Below are 19,311 nucleotides of genomic sequence, written 5' to 3'. Positions count from 1 at the left end.
ACCTGCCATCTTCCAAGCAAGACCTAACTCTCGAATCTGCCAACAGCCCTACGTGCCTCGGATTTTGAACGGTTTGGCCTCCGAGAAGACGGCGTTATCCCCGCAGCAACAGCAGACATACGGTGCCATCCGTAACATCAGTGGGACTCTTCCTGGGCAGCCTGTGGCTCAGAATCTTAGTGACAGCCTCGCCGGTGCCTACCAGGAATCCTGAGAGTGGGCAAGCTGCTGGCCTGACCGGCTCAGGGCACTCAGGAGGGACTGGAGCCCAGACAGGCTTTTGAGTGCTTTCCTGTTTTCAAGCTCCTGTCTAGTGAGAGGAGGGAACCAGCGGGTCATGGGGGCTCAGGCCCTTGGCTGAGGGTATGTGGTAGGGCTGCTGCTCCTAAGCGCCATCTGCAGGCTGCTTTTCTGGTTCTAGTGTGGGGAACACCTGCAGCTCCCTCCCTCGTGTGGTCACATGAGGATATGCACATTTTCTCCACCCACCGCAAGGGTACAGCTCTGAAGGTGGGGTGATGTCCCCAGTGGTTTGTAGTCATGATCGTGTGTTGGAATTTTGCTCTCAGACTGATCAGTTTTAGAGACTACCGGTTGATGAGGAGATGTGTCCAGGAAAGCCTGGAATGCAGCTTAACCTTCTGTAAGCGGATGCATAGCTAATGACCAGCAACCCTACAGCAGTTGGGTCAGAGATGGAGCCCATGTAGGGTCCTACAATGCTTCCCAAGTCTGCAGCCCCTTCTCAGGGAAAAGTGGACGGCTGTAGGGACCAGGAAGCATCTTGTCCTTGCTGCCAGCAGCAGGGCAGCACGTGCCTGCCCACTGGCTATGCGGCCACCTCCGCACCTGCTGTACCTCTGGGTTTTTGTATCATGCTGCCTGAGATCCTGTGACTGGGGTCACCCTGCAGTAGGCAGGGACACTGAGAACCATTAATAAAGTGACCGCTCGGTTGGTGGTAAGATCTCATTCCTCATGCCTCTTCCAGGTTAATGTGTGGCTTTTCATGTCCATGCAGGCTTCTTTCAGCCTCTACCTGATGTGTCTGCTCTGTCCAAGATGGGAGGGGCGTCGTCAAGGGTACTCTGGAATGATGGGAGGACAGAGTGGCAGACACAGAGAGAAGAGGGTGCCCCTCCATTTCTTCTGTTTGGGGCAGCTCTTTCTTTTTCTAGAGTGGAATCTGGGATTGGGCTATAAGGGACAGGTGGAGGCCCAGGGCCCACATGGAGAAGAAGAGGTGTGACAAGACATACATGGGGATAGGTGGGACTTAGTTGTCCAAGGTTGGGTTAAGGTGTAGGCTAGGGCAGAGCTGTGGTAGATCAGAAACCAACCACTTGGGCCTGCCTCAGTTCCTTACCACAGGGACCAAGTAGGATCTGCCCATCCCTTTTTCTGGTGACCCTTGCCTGTCAGGGCCTTTCACTTGAACCAGCCAGCCACACTGCCTTTTCTCCAGGGACTTGATCTCTATAAGTGTCTGGATGGTGCCAGCACTACACTGGGGGCTGCTTGGTTCAGGGTGGCCCCGGTCAGTGGTTATTTCCAGCTGCCTTTGCTGCTTTTACCAGTCTGGACTGTTTCACATGGCCCAGTAGGCACAAAAGTACACGGGCAGAAGTGTGAGCTCGCCTCTGCGAGGATGGCCCCATGTGGGTTGGAGTAGAGGATGGTGTTTGTAAAATCATTTGTCACCAAGGCTATATTTCTTAACACAGGCCCATAGCCCATCAGGTAAATTTTAGGAAAGTTGCCATAGGTGTCACAGACAGGTATGAGAGACAGGTGTCATAGACAAGTGTCACAGACAGGTGTGGAAGACAGGTGTCATAGACAATTGTCACAGACAGGTTGAGAGACAGATGTCATAACAAGTGTCACAGACAGGTGTGAGAGACGTGTCATAGACAAGTGTCACAGACAGGTGTGAGAGACAGATGTCATAACAAGTGTCACAGACAGGTGTGAGAGACAGGTGTCATAGACAAGTGTCACAGACAGGTGTGGAAGACAGGTGTCATAGACAATTGTCACAGACAGGTTGAGAGACAGATGTCATAACAAGTGTCACAGACAGGTGTGAGAGACGTGTCATAGACAAGTGTCACAGACAGGTGTGAGAGACAGATGTCATAACAAGTGTCACAGACAGGTGTGAGAGACAGGTGTCATAGACAAGTGTCACAGACAGGTGTGGAAGACAGGTGTCATAGACAATTGTCACAGACAGGTTGAGAGACAGATGTCATAACAAGTGTCACAGACAGGTGTGAGAGACGTGTCATAGACAAGTGTCACAGACAGGTGTGAGAGACAGATGTCATAACAAGTGTCACAGACAGGTGTGAGAGACAGGTGTCATAGACAAGTGTCACAGACAGGTGTGGAAGACAGGTGTCATAGACAATTGTCACAGACAGGTTGAGAGACAGATGTCATAACAAGTGTCACAGACAGGTGTGAGAGACGTGTCATAGACAAGTGTCACAGACAGGTGTGAGAGACAGATGTCATAACAAGTGTCACAGACAGGTGTGAGAGACAGGTGTTATAGACAAGTGTCACAGACAGGTGCTGAAGTGAACTCTGTTCCAGACAAGCTTTATTAGGAGTGCCATGACCTACAAGGGGGTTTTAAAGGGAAGGAGCAAGGCAGAGAGGCTCTGAGGGTATGGGACAAAGGGAGTTCTTGGCATGTGGGGAAGGCTCCACACCTGGCGATCCATCTTACTTGCTGGGAGTCAGGGGGGCAGGAAGGCACTAGGTAAGCATGAAATCACAATTCAAAGTTGCCTTAGGTCTAGGGAGCAGCAGTTGCTTGCCCACAGACAGCTGCAAGGTAGAGGGGAGACTTTGAGGACAGAGCAGTTGTTAGCTCTTCTTCTCCCTTTTATAGCATGAGTAATAACAACTCAAAGACAGATATTGGGGTTCAAGTTGAAGATCAGAAAAACAAAGCAGCCAACCACTAGAGAGTTCTTACCTCTACCAAGGCTGGGTGATTCTGTCCTCTGCCTGACTGCAGTCCGAGACCCAGAGCTCCTGTCTCCTCCTATCTTATATTCTGCTCTAGTGCTGGGATTAAAGGCGTGCGCCTTCACTGCCTGGCCTCTATGGCTGACTAGTGTGGCTGCTGGGATTAAAGGTGTGTGCCACCACTGCCTGGTCTATATGGCTCATTAGTATGACTGCTTTGCACTCTGATCTTCAGGCAAACTTTATTTATTAAAGCACAAACAAAATATCAACATACCCTCCTCTGGGGGGGAGGCATGGCTAGATCTTCCCAGAGCTGGGGCTCTTGGGGGCACCTGGCTCTTAAAGTGGCCACATGTTTTAAGGTCTGTGACCTAACATGGGGTGGTGAGATGTGGAGGAGCGCACCCAGGCTCCCAGAGTCTGCGGGTCAGGAAATCTTAAGCTCATTCTTTCGAAAGGGGGCGTCTTTCTCAAGGGAGCCTGGGGAGGTGCCAGGGCGGCTGCTGAGGCTGTGGTTGATCCCCGAGGGCATCACTGCAGCTCTGCGAGGGACACGAACTTGCGGATGTCCTGGGCCAGAAGTTTGGGCTCTTCAAAGGCAGCAAAGTGGCCCCCACGCTCCATGTAGGAGTAGGAGATGAGCTTGGGGTACTTGACCTTCACCCACTTTTCTGGAACATGCAGTAGCTCACAAGGAAAGGCAGCATAGCCAGTGGGCACCAAGACCTTCATCCTGCGGGGAAGAGGGGTTGCTGTGGATTAAGGCTGCTCTCATGTCCCATGGGCAAGATCAGGGCCTCAGGGCTAAGGGAGGCCATGTGGACCCACAATGACAAGGACAGACCTAGTCAGCCATTCACTACAGCCTCTGCTTCTACTTACTAAGGACCCTCTCTGCCTGAGAGGAGCATGTAACAGTTCATGTGAGCTTCTAGATACCCACTTTGTGAGTCTGTTCCTTCGCTGTCACTTGAGGGTCTCAATGTAGACGTTGTAAACCCCAATTCCTCTGTCTCAGCAGAGCAGGATCCTGAGAACATCTGCTGTCTTTCTTATCTCACCATCATGCCTTCTTTGAATAAAAGGCCAAGTGGTTACCAGCCCCAGGCCCAGAGTCCCCTCTCCCTCCTCAGCCAGGCTTACCCTTCATGTCTATGGACCATGACGCCCTGGCCCATGTTCTCCTTGTAGAAGCGCTGGGAGGAGACAATGGTTCCTGTTGTCCAGTAGATCATGATGTTGGTCAGCAGATCTTCCAGGGAGTACTTCCTGGGAAAGCACACAGGATGCCCAGGCTCAGTGCCAGGGTCCTTGCCTATCTGACTTCCCTCAAATGACCGGTGTCATTTTTTTTCGATAGGTTGACTGGGTCAAGGTCCTGTTTCTAGGTGGATCGCTAATGCAGAGTGCTAACCATGGCAGACAAGTTATACGTTTCCCACCTGTCTCACCACCAGGTGGCGCCCGTGCACCCAGGGACTCTGAGCCCAGGGTTGCACACCACAGCGTCTACCTCCCCCTTCCTCCTGGGTTTTCCAGGTCGTGGCTAGCACTGCCCACCCTCCAGTGACCATTCTCCCGTCCCCAGTTCAAGATTCCAGGTTTCTCAGAGTAATGAATTTCCCTCTCCCAGGATGCTAAGGGATTTGAAACTCCTGGCAGCAGGAAGAGGCTGGTCTTCTGGGTATTCCTCAGGAGCCAGCACACAAACTGGCTCGAGGTGATGAACCAAGAGTCAAGGGACCCAGGTACTAGTCTTGGCCCTAGTACTAAAGAGCCCTGGGACTCACAGTTGTTTGCTATGCCCGTGTCTCAGTTTGTCCTTTGGTAAAAATAGAATGAGTAATGCTTGGAAGATGTGTAGGGACATCAAAGTAAAGCATATAGAAAACACGGGTCCCTTACTTCGATAGCATGCCAATCAGTGTGATGATTTGGATAGGATGTGCCCCACAAAAGGTGCAGAAACTGATATAAGGCTTTGGGGAAGTGACTGGATCCTGAGGGCTCTGACCACATGAATAGAAAGCTCTATAGATGGCTTTCTAATTTGTTAACATTTGGGAGGTGATAGTCAAGAGGAGTCTGGCGAAGCCTGCAGGGTGCTGGGGTCCTGTTCTTATGCTGTGCCTGTTCTCAGCCAGTCTGCTCTGTGGCTCTGCCTTGCCTGCCTACCCTCATGCTCTCCCTCACTGTCGACTCAGAAACAGCCAGATACCACAGCTGGAATCTCTGAAATTATGAGCCACCACAAACTCACTTTTGTTGCTCACTGTCCCTTGGTAGAGGAGAGGAAAGACAAGGACTTGGGGACATATTTTGCCTGGGTTGGGTGGCAGGGAAGACACCTCTAGGAGGTGATCTTGACACCTTGATCTTGTCAAGACCTTGATTGTGTCTTGAAAGAAGAGCAAAATGGTGGGAGGGTGTGCAGACAGGTTAGCTTGGCAAACACCACAGGGCTGGAGGTGGGGGTAGCCTGACAGCCCAAATCTTACCGCCTTGGGGATCAGGTTTTGTACTAGGTCCTGAGAGGAAAGGAGGAAGACCACAAGGGAAGCCCATATTCCCAGGAGCTTGGAGCTCAGTGAGGGGCTGACGAATCCTGGCTGTCACTGAAGGATGTGGCCTTTTGCAGGGTCACAACCCCAGAGATTCCCAGGAGCTTCCTGAAGAGTCCCTGCTCTGGTCTCCGGCTGTCCACTGTGGATGCTGCCGCTGCTCCCGGGATGTTCCCTGACCTTAGAGCCTTAACTCTGTGGTTATCTGCTCTTCAGCCTTCCAGTGGTCCAAAGCCCCCATGTGTTCTCCTGGCCCTCCGGAAAACCCAATCCTAGCTACTACTGCTTTTGAAGTTCCCAAACTGGTTCTTCCTAGCAGGCTGGTACCCACCCTTCCCTCTTTTCTTGCCACCCTCTTTGAGGACGTCTTGGCCCACCAGATAGTCGTGTCAGCCATCTGTCTGGGTTTCTAGGTCTTTTCTGGGCTCCCCCATCCGCCTTGTTGGCCCCACACTCTCAGTCATCTCCTCCCTGGACTGTTCACCTACAGTCGAGGGGCTCACAATATCGCTAGGGTCCTCCTGTTCCCAGCCTGGCCAACATCCATGCTCCGGTCACTTGCCTGCAACCTCCCCTGAAACCTTTCTCAATCCTGTATTCAGAAACTGTCACTGCTCCCCAGACCCAGAGGAAGGGGCCTCTTACTGGGTATTGTCTCCCCAGTTTTCCTGCCTGTTTGTTTCTCCTTTCCCTTTTCTCCCTTCTTTGTGGTAAGCAAAACTTTGCAGCTTCCCTTGGTGCTGTCCTTCAGATTTTTTTCTATGTAGATTGAACTTGGCTCTAAAGACCTCTCACCTGAGCTCTACATGTCTGGGTCCAGGCCCTGCCCCTCAACACAACCATGCCAAGAATGATCTTACTGTCTATGCTGAGACGGACCATTTGACATTCATGCCAGTACACACATGAATGCACAAACACTCATCTACCTAATCACAGTGTTCAGGAGCCTGCATATTTATACCTATGCACATGCACACATATATGCATAGTGGTTAAGGGCTTATACACTCGCATACCTGTGCTTACTAATATATTTACACACTCAGAGTTGTACACTCACCTGTGTACACATAATGCATATACACACCTGTGTTGGTTCTTAGGCATGCATACTCACAGCCTCACACATGTGCATGAACACTCTCATGCAAGCATGTGTGTTTACATGAAAAAGGCTCAGGGGTCCTCACAGTCCTACCTACAGGTTCCTCCCTCTTAGTCTCCATTCTTAAGCTGGAGATGTGCCATTTCCAGGCATTGATATCTGGACCAGGAACCCTGGTTCTGTGTCTTCCCTGTTCCCTCAACCTCAGCTGCCCTGGCTCTCTCTTCCCATGGTGCCTGTCCCTGCTCCTGGCACCTGGACCACACTACACAGGCTGCTCTCCCTACCTGGCCCTCAGCTCAGCTCCAGGTCGTGATTTAGCTGATTATTAGCAGCTATGGACTGAGACCAGCCAGCCGTAGGAAGAGTTTGCTGCTTTCCGCGACTTCCCACGTCCCTTTGCCCAATGATCTTTCCATTCTCTGAAGCATGCTTTGATTTACCTCTGCCTGCTTTCACTAATGGAGTAGGGCAGGGACATCCTGGAGTGTTGAGGGCTAAGGGGGCATTACAGAAATATTTCTATGAAATGGAAAATAGGGAGAATTTAGGTGATGAGAAGCTTCCTTGCGGGGACGACTACTCCGGGATTTAATCCTGTGGACTGGAGCTCTTTAAAGAGCTCTCTGTCTTCTGCCTGACCACAGCTGCTCATCTACCACATCAGCCACTTCCGGACTCGGGTGTGAGTCTTCTTCCTGCCATAACTACCTGACGTAATCCTCAGAGATCTGGGCTGCTCATGCCAGGCCAGAGACTGAAGGGGGCTGCAGGCATGGTCACAAGGAGCATACCAAGTTCCTTGCCAGGGACCCAGGAGTGTTCCCTCAGTCAGGATTCGTGCTGAGTGTGCTCTGCGGAAGACAGACTCAGGGCGAGGACTTGTCCGGGCTCTTGGTGAGCTGCCCAGAGGAACGGGTTGGTGACCTGTCCCTGACGGATCTGCTCACGTCCCTGGACAAGTCCAAACTCAACTTGCGTTTAAATTGCTTTTCTCTCTGCCTCAGCTCCCTTCTTCCGCCCAGCAGAATCTTAGTGATCTTCAGTGAGGCATACATCCTAGCGTTTTCCCTTGAGACGAAGCAGATGTCTCCTCTGGTCCTGCGCAGCCCTTCGCCCACAGGCTTGTTCTTCTACCATCAATTCCTTTGTTTTTCTTTTCCTCCCCCTCCTCAAGACAGGGCTTCTCTGTGTAGTCTTGACTGTCTTGGAACTAGCTCTTGTAGACCAGGCTGGCCTTGAACTCACAGAGATCTGCCTGCCTCTGCCTCCCGAGTGCTGGGATTAAAGGTGTGCATTACCACCACCCGGCTATCATCCATTTCTTGAAAACTCACTGTATCAGGCTGCTGTGGGTGCTGAGGTGAGAGTGGAGACAGAACAGTGTTTCTGTCCCTGGGCAGATCCCATCCCATTTCATTTTCTCTTCCTGCCCACAGCTCTGGGGTGGGTGCTTTGTGTGTCAAAGCACAAACAAGGAAAGAAAGGCGTAGACCCAGGGGGCTGGGGACCGGAGCGAAATCCTACACCGGGCTAAGGAACAGGACTAAAATCCTATGCATGGGGCAACTTCCAGAACTCTGGAGATGGGATGGCTCCCCAGTCTTTTCTACAGCCCTCTCTTCATTGGCCACCACAGAATCTAACCTACAGTCTGTAGAGGCTCTGGGTGAGCATCTATTATATTATTTGCAATAATATAATATAATATAATATAAATTATTGTATTATTTGCAATAAGTATTGCTCACTGTCCTGGAGACTCCTTGCCTGTAGGGGGAGCTGCCGAGTTCTGAGTCCTCTGTATCACTAACCTACTGAACTAGACACTTGTCCTGTGGGTGCCTCCATCTCTCCATCCTCCACACAGGGTCTCTCTGGTCACGAGTGGGGTAGTAGGATGTGTAGGACACCAAAGACAGGTGAGCTTGTTAGCCCTCTATAGCGGGCCTTGATCAGGGATGAGTGATGGGCAGGGAGAGGTAGAGTCTAGGGACTGGTTCCTTGCTGCAGGGCCGAGGGGCCTCACCTCTCCAGGCCTCCGTCCTCCAGGTCACGGTATTCTGGGTTGGTCCAGGTGGAGAACTTTTCTAAGATGTAGGCAGCCAGGCCCACGGGCGAGTCGTTCAGAGCACAGCCTGGATGGGAAGGAGCAAGGGAGGGATTCGAGCCTGGCCCCAGAGAGTATGACTCCAGGACGGAGGTGTGTGACTGGATCAGCGTTGTAATAGGTAGAAGCCCTGTCTCCAGCACAGCCCTCCACATGCCCCACATCTGGAGGCCTTGTAATGTCATCTGGTAAATGGGTCCAGTCCTTCCCATGATCTCCTGGACTGGGTTTCTCTCTCTCTCTCTCTCTCTCTCTCTCTCTCTCTCTCTCTCTCTCACACACACACACACACACACACACACACACACATATGCACACACACGGGTTTACACACACATACACACAAGCAAACACATGCATACGTACACACATTTTCTGTGGTATTGAGCCTTGAACCCAGGGCTTCACAAATGCTCAAAAACTCCGCTATTCACCCAGCTTACAATGCTGTTTCTATAAAGATGAGAATTTTATACTTAAGATGAAAAACAGGAGATATGGCTTAGTGGTTAAGAGCTCTTGCAGAGGACCTGGGTTCAGTTCCCAGCACCCACATGGAAGCTCACAACTACCTGTTACTCCAGTTCCAGAGGATTGAATACCCTTTTCTGACCTTTGAGGACTCCTACACACACGGTGCACATGCATACACTCAGGCACATACATACATACATACATTCATACATGCATACATACATACATGCATACATACATACACGCACAAAAGAAAGATAGAAGGAAAGGAAAAGAAAAGAAGAGAAACCATCTAAAAGTACCTAAGAGGAAAATCAATTATAAATATTGACACATGACTGATACCAGATAACATTTCAGAGATTGAAACTCTAGGGCCCTGGGGTGGAGCTCAGTGGTATGATACCTGCTGAATATGCCTGAGACTCTTCACTGAGTCTTAGCACCAAATCAACCGAACAAAACCAAAATAGCAGACCCTGAACAACCAGCAAAAGCCTCAGACCAAATCAAAACACAAGGCTTTGACCATAGCATTGGTTAGTATCTGGAATGTTCTGTAGCCATAGGAACTGTGAGATGCCCAGAAATGGATCCAACAATTCTCGGGTGTTTTTAAGTGAACTAGGGCAACATCCAGAGAACCCTTCCCAGTCCTCCACTCCTTTAGGGCAGTAATTCTCAACCTTCCTAATGCTGAAACTCCTTACTACAATTCCCCATGCTGTGGTGCCCCCCCCACCATAAAATTATTTGCGTTGCACTCCGTAACTGTAATTTTGCTACTATGATGAACTGTTATGTAAATGTTTTTGGAGACAGAGGTTTGCCGAAGGGGCCACAGCCCACAGACTAAGAGCCGCTGCTTTAAGGTCCCATCTGCTCTTGTTATTAAGTCACCTCACGGCTCCATAGGTTACAGAAAAGCCAGAGCAGTGCAGATGATTCGCGTCTGTAGAGACGGACAAAGGCATTTTCTAGGGATCCTTACTTATCACTCTGTAGATGAGCTTTGCAGTCCTTAAATAACTGGTTTGTAAGTTGAGCAGTGGTGGTGCCCGCCTTGAATCACCCAGGAAGCAGGGGCAGGTGGATCTCTGTGAGTTCGAGGTGAGCCTGGTCTACAGAGTGAGTTCAGGACAGTCAGGGCTACCCAGAGAAACTTTGCCTTGAAAAACCAAAACCAAAAAGGAAAGAAAGAAAACTGGTTTGTGCTCCTACCTGCCTTTGCTGTTAACACTTTACTGGTTTACTGTGAATAAATGAGTTAAATGTACTGGGACCTGCTCACTGGTCCTGGTAAAACTGCAAGCTTTTCAAGTTGGTTTTTCTTTCTTTCTTTCTTTCTTTTTTTCCTGGCAGGGTTTTTCCTGTGTAACCTCCTTGGCTGTCCCAGATCTCACTCTGAAGACCAGGCTGACCTCGAACTTAAAAAGATCCACCTGCCAGCCGGGTGGTGGTGGCACATGCCTTTAATCCCAGCACTTGGGAGGCAGAGGTAGGTGGATCTCTGTGAGTTCGAGGCCAGACTGATCTACAAGAGCGAGTTTCAGGACAGGCCCCAAAGCTAAAGAGAAACCCTGTCTTGGAAAAAAAAAAAGATCCACCTGCCTCTGAAGGGCAGTGCACCACCATTGCCTGGCAAGCAGGTTTTAAATGAACAGAACCTGGGGGACAGGAATGGTGGCTAGCCCTCCTCTTAGAGTTGGCTGAGACTTCTAGTCCCTGTGGCACCCAGAGCTGTTGAACCCTTAGACTTCTGCCCCAAGCCCTTTTTCTTTACCCCTTGTAGAGAACTAAAAATCGGGCTGGGGATGAGCACTCTCAGCCCCTGGAGCACACGATGATTGCGCACACGATGATTGCGCACACGATGATTGCGCACGCGATGAGTTACACTAGTGGAGCTGCTTGGATTATCCTGGGAACCTGGAAAGCATGTGTGACCTCAGGAACCCGCCTCCCTAGAGAATGCAGCCTCTGTTCTGAGGCCCTTGCTTACCCACAGTGTCCGGCTTGGTGGCCTGGATGTGTAGGTAGCCACTCTCCCTCACGATGCTGTTGAAAACCTTCTCCTTGAAGGGGTACAGCAGCTCGATATCCCGCTCAGTGTAGCCAAGGAATCTCCCGAAGCGCTGGCCCAGGAGTGGGGTCAGGGTGTAGATATTTTTTGTCATGAAAGCTATATTCAAGTGTAGGCCTTTCACGTGGCTGTGGACCGAGAAACAGGCACAGGTGATTTTGCCTGCTATGAAGGACTTGGGGAAGAGATGGAGGAGGACAGAGACAGGCCACAGAACTGAAGAGCACAAGCCAGCCTCCTTCACCAATCTGCCCCAGTGGGAACGTATGGACTTGGAGGTGAGGGGCGGGAAAGGACAGTCTCTAGAGAGTTCTGGCCAGGACAGTTTCAGAGTCTGCGAACTGTGAAGGTCAATGAGCTTGCAGCCCATGGACCACATGTATACCAGGAAAGGTATGAACGCCACGCAGTACACTGTAGGTGATATCGGATTGTGGTGTCAGAATCCACCATGGTTGGACAGCCGTGGATGTCAGTGTATCTCTCCTCACTGTGATTAGCCTGGGTGCCTGTCTAAGGGCCACCACTCTCGTGTTACTCCAGGAGGAGGGTGGGGCCAGTGCATTTCATTCTTAGATATCCCTCTTCGGCACCATGGAGGACTTAGCTTAGAGGGAGCGCCCAGTCTCCCTCTGAAGAGGACCTAGGGTGAACAGCCCTATGTCCTGTGTAGATGGTGTACACACAGATCCTGGCGAGGTTGTGCCATGCCTGGAAGACTACATCGACTCACTTGGGAACCATCTGGGCCATGTTGGTGCAGATGAGGGACCCCCAGTCCCCGCCTTGAATGTAGAATTTCTGGAAGCCCAGCCGCGACATCAGCTTGTAGAAGATCCTGGCGGTGGCCACCGTATTGAAGCCTGAGGGTGAAGGGTACAGACAGGGGAGGCATGAGGACGCCTTCAGAGCACTCGGGTGCCTGCAAGTGCCCTAGACCAGCCTCCCTCCAAGCTGAGGAAACAGAGGCCCACAGAAAGCTAGAAGGAATCTTAAAGCTGCAAGAACACTTTCCCCAGACACAGGGAAAGGGTGAGAGCTGCCTTCCTCAGGGCCGTGTTTCAGCAGCTGCCGCTCTGCCAGGCAGGAAGGTGTGTGCAATGCTTGACTGGGCACTGTAGGTTGCAGGATGCCCTGCACAGGGACTTTATTAGCCATGTTGGCCTAGAGCAGGGCATGGCCCAGGTTTGGAGCTGCCCCTGAGCAGCAAATGCATGAGTCCACGCCTGAGCAGTGCTAGGCAGCCACGTCTGTCCCCTTGGCTCATACCCCTAAAGAACTGGCCATGTAGAACCTAAAATGTCTGTCAGACTCGCTAGCTTCCCTGCTTCATCTTAGAAGGAGAACACCATGGCATCTTGGCTATATGAGGCACAGTCTGGAATGTGCCGCCCTCCAGCACCCTGTACCTTTCTTGCTAGATGCCTCTGAGAAGCCGTAGCCAGGGATGGAGGGACAGATGACTTCAAACACGTGCTCGTCACTCAGGCCGTGGGCCTTGGGGTCAGTCAGCAGCGGGATGATCTTGTAAAACTCATAGAAGGAGCCGGGCCAGCCGTGCACCATCAGCAAGGGTTTTGGGGTGCGGCCTGAGGGCAGCTGGGGAGGCTTCACGTGGATGAAGTGGATGTCCAGCCCTGGGGACAGAGCACAGTCGGGGTGAGGGGAGGAGGGGCCTGCTGCAGTGGAGGCTCCTGGGCACTGAGGCACCAAATAGCTGTAGATGGCACAGAGAACCACAAACCCAGACCCAGCAGAACATCCTGCAAACACCAGGTCCAGCGCAGGCTGCCAGTCCGACCAGATCACACAAGATTGTCTCAGCCTTCTGCTGTCCAAGGTGAACCGAAGGCCAGGACTGTTGTCTTTGAGGCTTTGTGCTGCAACACTCTAGTAACCATGGTTACCAGGTAGCAAGTGAGTGGAAGTTGTGTTCCCTAGCTTGCCACCACTGAAAGAGAAAGACAGCTTAGTGCCGTCCTGGGTATTGCCTGACCTGCTTCCTCCTCCTCCGTGGGCCACTTGTCCTAACGTCAGGTTCTGTGTATTTTGCCCCAAGAGATGTGAACTTGAAAAGTTTGCACAGTGGCTCTGGTTTTTCTAAGTGTTTCCACATCTGATTGCCTTTAGGGTTTGTGAGAGCTGCTGTGAACTTTTGACTTGGCAGGGTGGAGAATCATCTAGCAGACCAGTCTTTGGGCAAATCCGTGAGGGATTATCTAGGTTAGCTTCAGGTGGGAAGACCCATCACTAATGTGGGCACCACCAGCTCCCGGACTAGGTTACTGCTGGACTGAACGGAAAGAAGAAAGCCAGCTGAGCACAAGAATTCATTCCTCTGCACTCCTGACTGCAGCTGCAGTGGGACCAGCTTCTTCATGCTCCTCCCACCATGACGTCATCGTGATGGCCGGCACCCTTGAACTGTTAGCTGAAATAACCACAGGACGGATGCTCTTTGCCAAAAGCACCTGCCCAGCCCCAAGACCCCACAGGGACTGCCTGACCTTCTGCAGGCTGCGACTTCAGACTGAGGACACGCCCAACACCCAACCTGGGCACCCCACTCTCCAACTCCCACTCTGTCTTCATATCCTCGCCATGAGCCCTATGGCACTGACCCTCCCAACTTAGCAGACACTGAGATGGGGTCTTACCAGCGTGGCCCAGTGGGAACTTTATTGATAATTCTTGTTGTCTGTGCTTTCTCTGTGGGGATCCTCTGCCCTGATCCAGCCAGAGTCCCAGGTAACGTAACACAAAAGCCCAGCACGACAGTTGAGATGTGTGTACAGCTTGGCTACCATCAGCATCAGCCACAGCAGGGGCCTTCCTGGTCCCACCCCTCCCCACTGGGAGCCCCTAGATGGTGTTGCACTGGGACCCTGGAACCCATCTGGAGCCAGGCTGTCTGTGGAGACAGGGGTGTGTCCTTGATGCCTCTTCCCCGGCACAGGCTCGGAACAAGGGATCTCCAGCACCCATCTGGCCTATTCTCTTGCTGTTAAAAGGGCCTCAGGTGTCCTTGAATAATGGTGGTCCCTGAAGATCTTCTCAGGAGAGACTGTCCAAGGACAGACTATTCTAAGAAGAGTCCCTGACCTCACGAAGGGATCAGCTGCAAAGGCCAGGGCTGCTCTCCTGTCCTTGGCTCTTAGGGTAGCATCCATCACTGCTCTGCCTTCTGAGACTCCGACACACAGCCTCCCGCTAAGCAACATCTTGAGGCTAGAGAAGAGGAGATCCAGGAAGGAAAGGGATCCTGGCATTTTAGCCCTCTGGAGCAGATGCCTCTAGTAGTTGCTGAATTCAGAGGCCTGTGTTTGCTGCACCCTTGTGGCTGTCAGAGGCGCTCACATGAGCCCATAAATAGCCAATGGCAAAGCTTCACTCATCCAGAGCCTCCTGCACTGAAGGCCCAATCCTCCAGGTAGTGGGTCTGCATAGGCAGGTGAGGACAGCATTACAGCCCAGGGGGTAGGGAGCCATCCTACAAAGCTCCCCATTTATCTACAGGGGAGGCCTTCCAAGATTCCTAACAGATACATGAAAACTGCCCATCACTGCTAAACACTGGCTGGAACTGGGATGGTGTGTGAGGCCACAGGAAATATGACAGGAATTTTCTTTTCCTTCTCCATAAGTTGATGGATCAAAGATTGATCCTCCAGGGTCTCAGCACTTGGTATCTATTTCTTTACTCATACATGAAGAATATTCACTTTTCACTTGAGGGAATTGCTTCGAATTCCCTCTTGGGCATTCAGAATGCCACATGATCCCCCTTGCCTACCAGGGCATCATTAAGTGAAATAATGGCACCTGGCCCTACGCACTGACCACAGACCTGGTTAGCCATGCTGAGACTGGCGGGTAAGGGGCAGAGCTAACACAGAGCGGATGCATAGGGACAAGGCTCAAACAGTGCACGGAAACTTAAAGGTTTATTTCTAAAAGAAGGAGATACAAATGTGAAAGGAGGCTGCACTATACCTATTGCTAAAATGCGTGAGCCTATGCTTAAAGGACCCTAAAGGGAGCTGGCGAGATGGCTCAGCAGTTAAGAACACTAGCTGCTCATCCAGAGGACAGGGTTCCACTCCCAACACCCACATAGTGGCTCACAATCATCTGTAACCTTAGTTCCTGGGGATCTGACACCCTCTTCTGGCTTCTGTGAACACCAGGCACACATGTGCTACACAACCACACATGTGAGCAAAACTCTTATACCCTTCCATCCCCACAAAAAAAAAATAATTAAAGACCCTGCTGAACACACTTAGCTGATAAACACTTTCAGGAAGGATGGGGTGGAAAAGCACCATATCAAGCCAATAGCTTTATATGAAAGAAATCAGAAACAGATCAGAATCCACTCACAATAACTTTTAAAAAGTAAACTACCAGGGTTGGAGAGATGGCTCAGCAGTTAAGAGCACAGGCTGTTCTTCCAGATGTTCAGATTCCCAGCGTCCACATGGTGACTCAGCCATTTGTAACTCCATTTCCAGGAGATCCAGTGCCTTGTTCTGGCCTCTGCAGGCACCAGGCATGCATTTTGTGTACAGACATACATGCAGGCAAACACCATATGCATAAAGGAATAAAAATTTCAAGTTAATTTTTAAAAAGGAATCTATGTAGTAAAGGAGGTGAAAGACCTCTACAGTGAGAACTTTACAACACTGAAGAAGAAACTAGAAGATGCTAGAAAAAGGAAAGGTGTCCAATGCTCATGAGTACGTAGGTAATATTGTGGAAATGTCCAGGTTAGTGGAAGTGGTCTATAGGATGAACTCAGTACCTATCCAAATGCCAACAATATGCTTCACAAATCATTAAAAAAAGATTACTTCAAAACAATCTATTTGGATCAAACAGTCCCAAATAGCCAAAGCGGTCCTAAGCAGAAAGAACGATGCTGGAAATATCACAGTAACTGGCCTCAAATTCCATTAAAGAGCTATAGTGACAGAGACATCATGATACTCACACAAATATAGACATGTAATATAAAAATAGACACGCGGACCAATGGAAATCAGGAAAGGACCCGTTATAAACCTATACAATGACAGCCACCTAATTTCAAGGTGTCGAAAACATGTTGATAGAAAGCTTCAGCAAATGGCGATGAGAGAACCGGATATTCGAGTGTAGAAGAAGACTAACGCCACATCTCTCGTCCTGCGCAAAAATCCAATCAAAGTGGAGCAAAGACCTTCATTAAGACCTGAGTCTCTGAAACTGCTGGAGAGAAATATCAAGGAAACAACTCAAAGGCGATCTAGACCCCACAGACAGGGACTTTCTGGGAAGGACCTCAATAGGCCAGGAAATCTCAAGAATTCACGAGCCAATTACAGGATATCAAAAACCTTCTGTACAGCAAAGAAAACCATCAACAGAGTGAAGGGACAGCCCACGGAACTACACGTCTGACGGGGGGTAGGGTTGTTCTATACTGAGCTCCAGATATGACATGCCCCCCACACCTCCCCCCTCCTGCAAAAAGTCATCCAATCAATGGATGGGAAATGAGCAGCTCAAAAGAGGGAAAACAAATGACCAGAAAAATACACAGAAAAGAAATTTTCTATAGTGATATTTTATTTATGTTTTAATAAGTGAGTTTTCCTGAAGATCAGAGGGCAAAACTAAGCCAGTAGAGGCCAGGCAGTGATGTCACACACCTTTAATCCCAGTACTAGGGAGTCACATGCCTTTAATTCCAGCACTGAAGGGGAATATAAGAAGGGAGGAGACAGAGACTCAGGGCTTAGTCTGCAGTCACCACCCAGACACAGAGGAAGCAAGATGAGAATGCCTTATTGGGAGAAGGTACCAAACAACATGACTAAACATAGGTAAGAAATATGGGTTAATTTAAGTTGTAAGAGCTAGTTAATAATAAGTCTGAGTTAGTAGGCCAAACGGTTTATAATTCAAATAAGCCTCTGTGTGTTTCTTTGGGACTGAATGGTTGTGGGACTGGGCAGGCCAGAAACTTCCATCTACAAAGTCCCAAATATGACAGCCAATGACAATGAGGATATGAGGAAGAGGAGGAGCCTATTCACTGCCCTTGGGAATATCCCATCGCCCCTCTTGCTGTTGAGACTGCTGGGCCCCTCCCCCTCCACCATCACCATGGGTGAAAAGGCAGGCCCGGGGAAAGCTCGCCACAGGCTCCAGCTAAGTTCCCCGGGCGAGGAGCCTCTGCTATCTTCTCGTCACTCCTCTTTGGCTATGTAATCCTGCCCACCTCTGCTCACAGCTAGTTCTCCCTGCTATAGCAGGTAGAGACTGGGGCTGAAGCATTCATGAGAGGGGAATGCTTGCCCAACTGAAGTCCCTGTGCTGAATGTGACATACTCCCTTGCTCCAGCAGGGCTCCATTCTGACCTGGAGTCCACCAGCACCGTGCAGGAGGACTGGGGGGAGGAGGGCTGCCTTAGTCCAGGGTGCTCCCTCCCCCTATGGCCAATGCCAAGGTCTTCCCAGCTCCTACTGGCAGGTATGTCTTCAAAGGCCTGCCAGCCCTGATAGCATCTCTCTTCTAGGGATGCTCTGTTCCAGTCATCACATGCTGTGTCCAGGGTAAAGCTTCTGGTTTAAAAATTGGAAAAAGTTAAGCTGAGTCACTTTTAAAAAATGTGCTTATAGAAACTACAGATTGTTGGTTTCTATGTTTCTTACCATGCAGTGTATCTAGAGGGAAAAAAATTTCCAGGTCTGTTTAGATGGATACAGGACTATACTGTCTTCAAGAACTATCGCTGTAGAAGCCCTGGCCCTAGGCCAGGGCCGTATAAACAGCCCAGCTGAGCTTCTAAACCGGCCCATGTTTAGATCTGAATTTGAGACTTAACTGCTCACAATGCTTGTGATGAGTTTGAATTAAAATGACCCTTTTGATTCTTTATAATATTTATGACTATTTAAAAACATGATGATTTTCATTTATTAATGATATAAAGGAGGTACATATGGGTTGTTTTCAGATTCTGCCTATGATAAAATAATTCTGTTATATATATAGTTAAACACATGTTCTTATGATATAAGTAAACATCTTTTATAAATAGGCCCAGAAGGGATATTGCTGAGTTTTAAGATAATATGTTATCTAATTCTGAAAATTCATCATACTATTGTTCAAAGTAATTGTATCAGTTTATTTTTATCCCACATTCCTTTAAGCATAAATTGTCAAACAATATTTTTAATCTTGGTCTTGTGGGAGAATTGTCTGTATTCTGTCAATCATGTTTTAAATGAACGCTGATTGGCCAGGCATGAGGTATAGGCCGGAAAACCAGACAGGAAGTGGAAATGATGCAGGAGAGCAGGAGAATTCTGGGGAGGAGGAAGTTGAATCCTCCCACTCCTGCCTAGACCACCGAAGCAGCAGGATGTGATCTGCCCCAGCTGATAAAGGTACTGAGCCACATGGCTAACATAGGTCAGAAAAATGGGTTAATCAAGATGTAAGAGTTAGCTAATAAGTAGCCTGACCGAATGGGCCAATCAGCTTTATAACTAATAGAAATCTTTGTGTGATTTTTCTCTGGGACTAAACAGCTGGGGGCCAGGCGAGACAAAAACCCCAAAAAACAAGAAGCCCCCTTCATGTTACAATCCAGGAGAATGGTAGCCGCAGCCTGTATTCTGTACAGCCTTGCCAATATTACTGGACCTGAGCCTCGGACCTGTTATGAAATGAAATCAGGACACAGCTCTGCCATATTCTGACAGTCTCTGTGATAGCTGAGCACCACTGAGTGAGTAACAGATGCCTAGAGCATTCAGTTTTGAAGCAGGGGACTAAGGCCTGGCTTAGGAAGCAGGTAGGACAGGGTGGGACAGTGGGAGCTGAAATCACGCAACCGAGAGTGGCACGTGGGTTTCTATTATGAATTATTTCTGAAATTTCAATATAATATTTTCAGGTTGCAGTTTTCCCACACATAACCCAAAACTCCAC

General features: G+C 49.8%; 2 protein-coding genes across 5 annotated transcripts in view; one reads left to right on the top strand and one right to left on the bottom strand.

Moving 5' to 3' along the window:
- The window catches only part of Tmem63a (transmembrane protein 63A), a 36,815-nt gene extending 35,843 nt beyond the window's left edge, over positions 1-972 (top strand). For all 4 annotated transcript variants that reach the window (XM_085687614.2, XM_085687616.2, XM_085687617.2 and 1 more), the window contains exon 23: positions 47-972. In XM_085687614.2, the coding sequence (XP_085543740.2) occupies positions 47-214 (168 nt within the window). In that variant the 3' untranslated portion in view covers positions 215-972. The remainder of the gene's footprint in view (positions 1-46) is intronic.
- A 2,233-nt stretch (positions 973-3,205) lies between these two features.
- Positions 3,206-19,311, bottom strand: part of LOC148121981 (epoxide hydrolase 1-like) — a 109,085-nt gene continuing 92,979 nt past the window's right edge. Inside the window, exons 4-9 of the mRNA XM_087906075.1 lie at positions 12,731-12,958; positions 12,055-12,184; positions 11,241-11,449; positions 8,684-8,792; positions 4,129-4,254; positions 3,206-3,718 (exon numbers count right to left, since the gene is read on the bottom strand). Of these exons, the coding sequence (XP_087762201.1) occupies positions 3,517-3,718; positions 4,129-4,254; positions 8,684-8,792; positions 11,241-11,449; positions 12,055-12,184; positions 12,731-12,958 (1,004 nt within the window). The 3' untranslated portion in view covers positions 3,206-3,516. The remainder of the gene's footprint in view (positions 3,719-4,128; positions 4,255-8,683; positions 8,793-11,240; positions 11,450-12,054; positions 12,185-12,730; positions 12,959-19,311) is intronic.

This window comes from Myodes glareolus, chromosome 5 (assembly GCF_982192425.1).
Source record: "Myodes glareolus chromosome 5, mMyoGla1.1, whole genome shotgun sequence".
Classification (NCBI taxonomy): domain Eukaryota; kingdom Metazoa; phylum Chordata; class Mammalia; order Rodentia; family Cricetidae; genus Myodes; species Myodes glareolus.
This window is presented reverse-complemented; position numbering and strand designations above follow the sequence as displayed.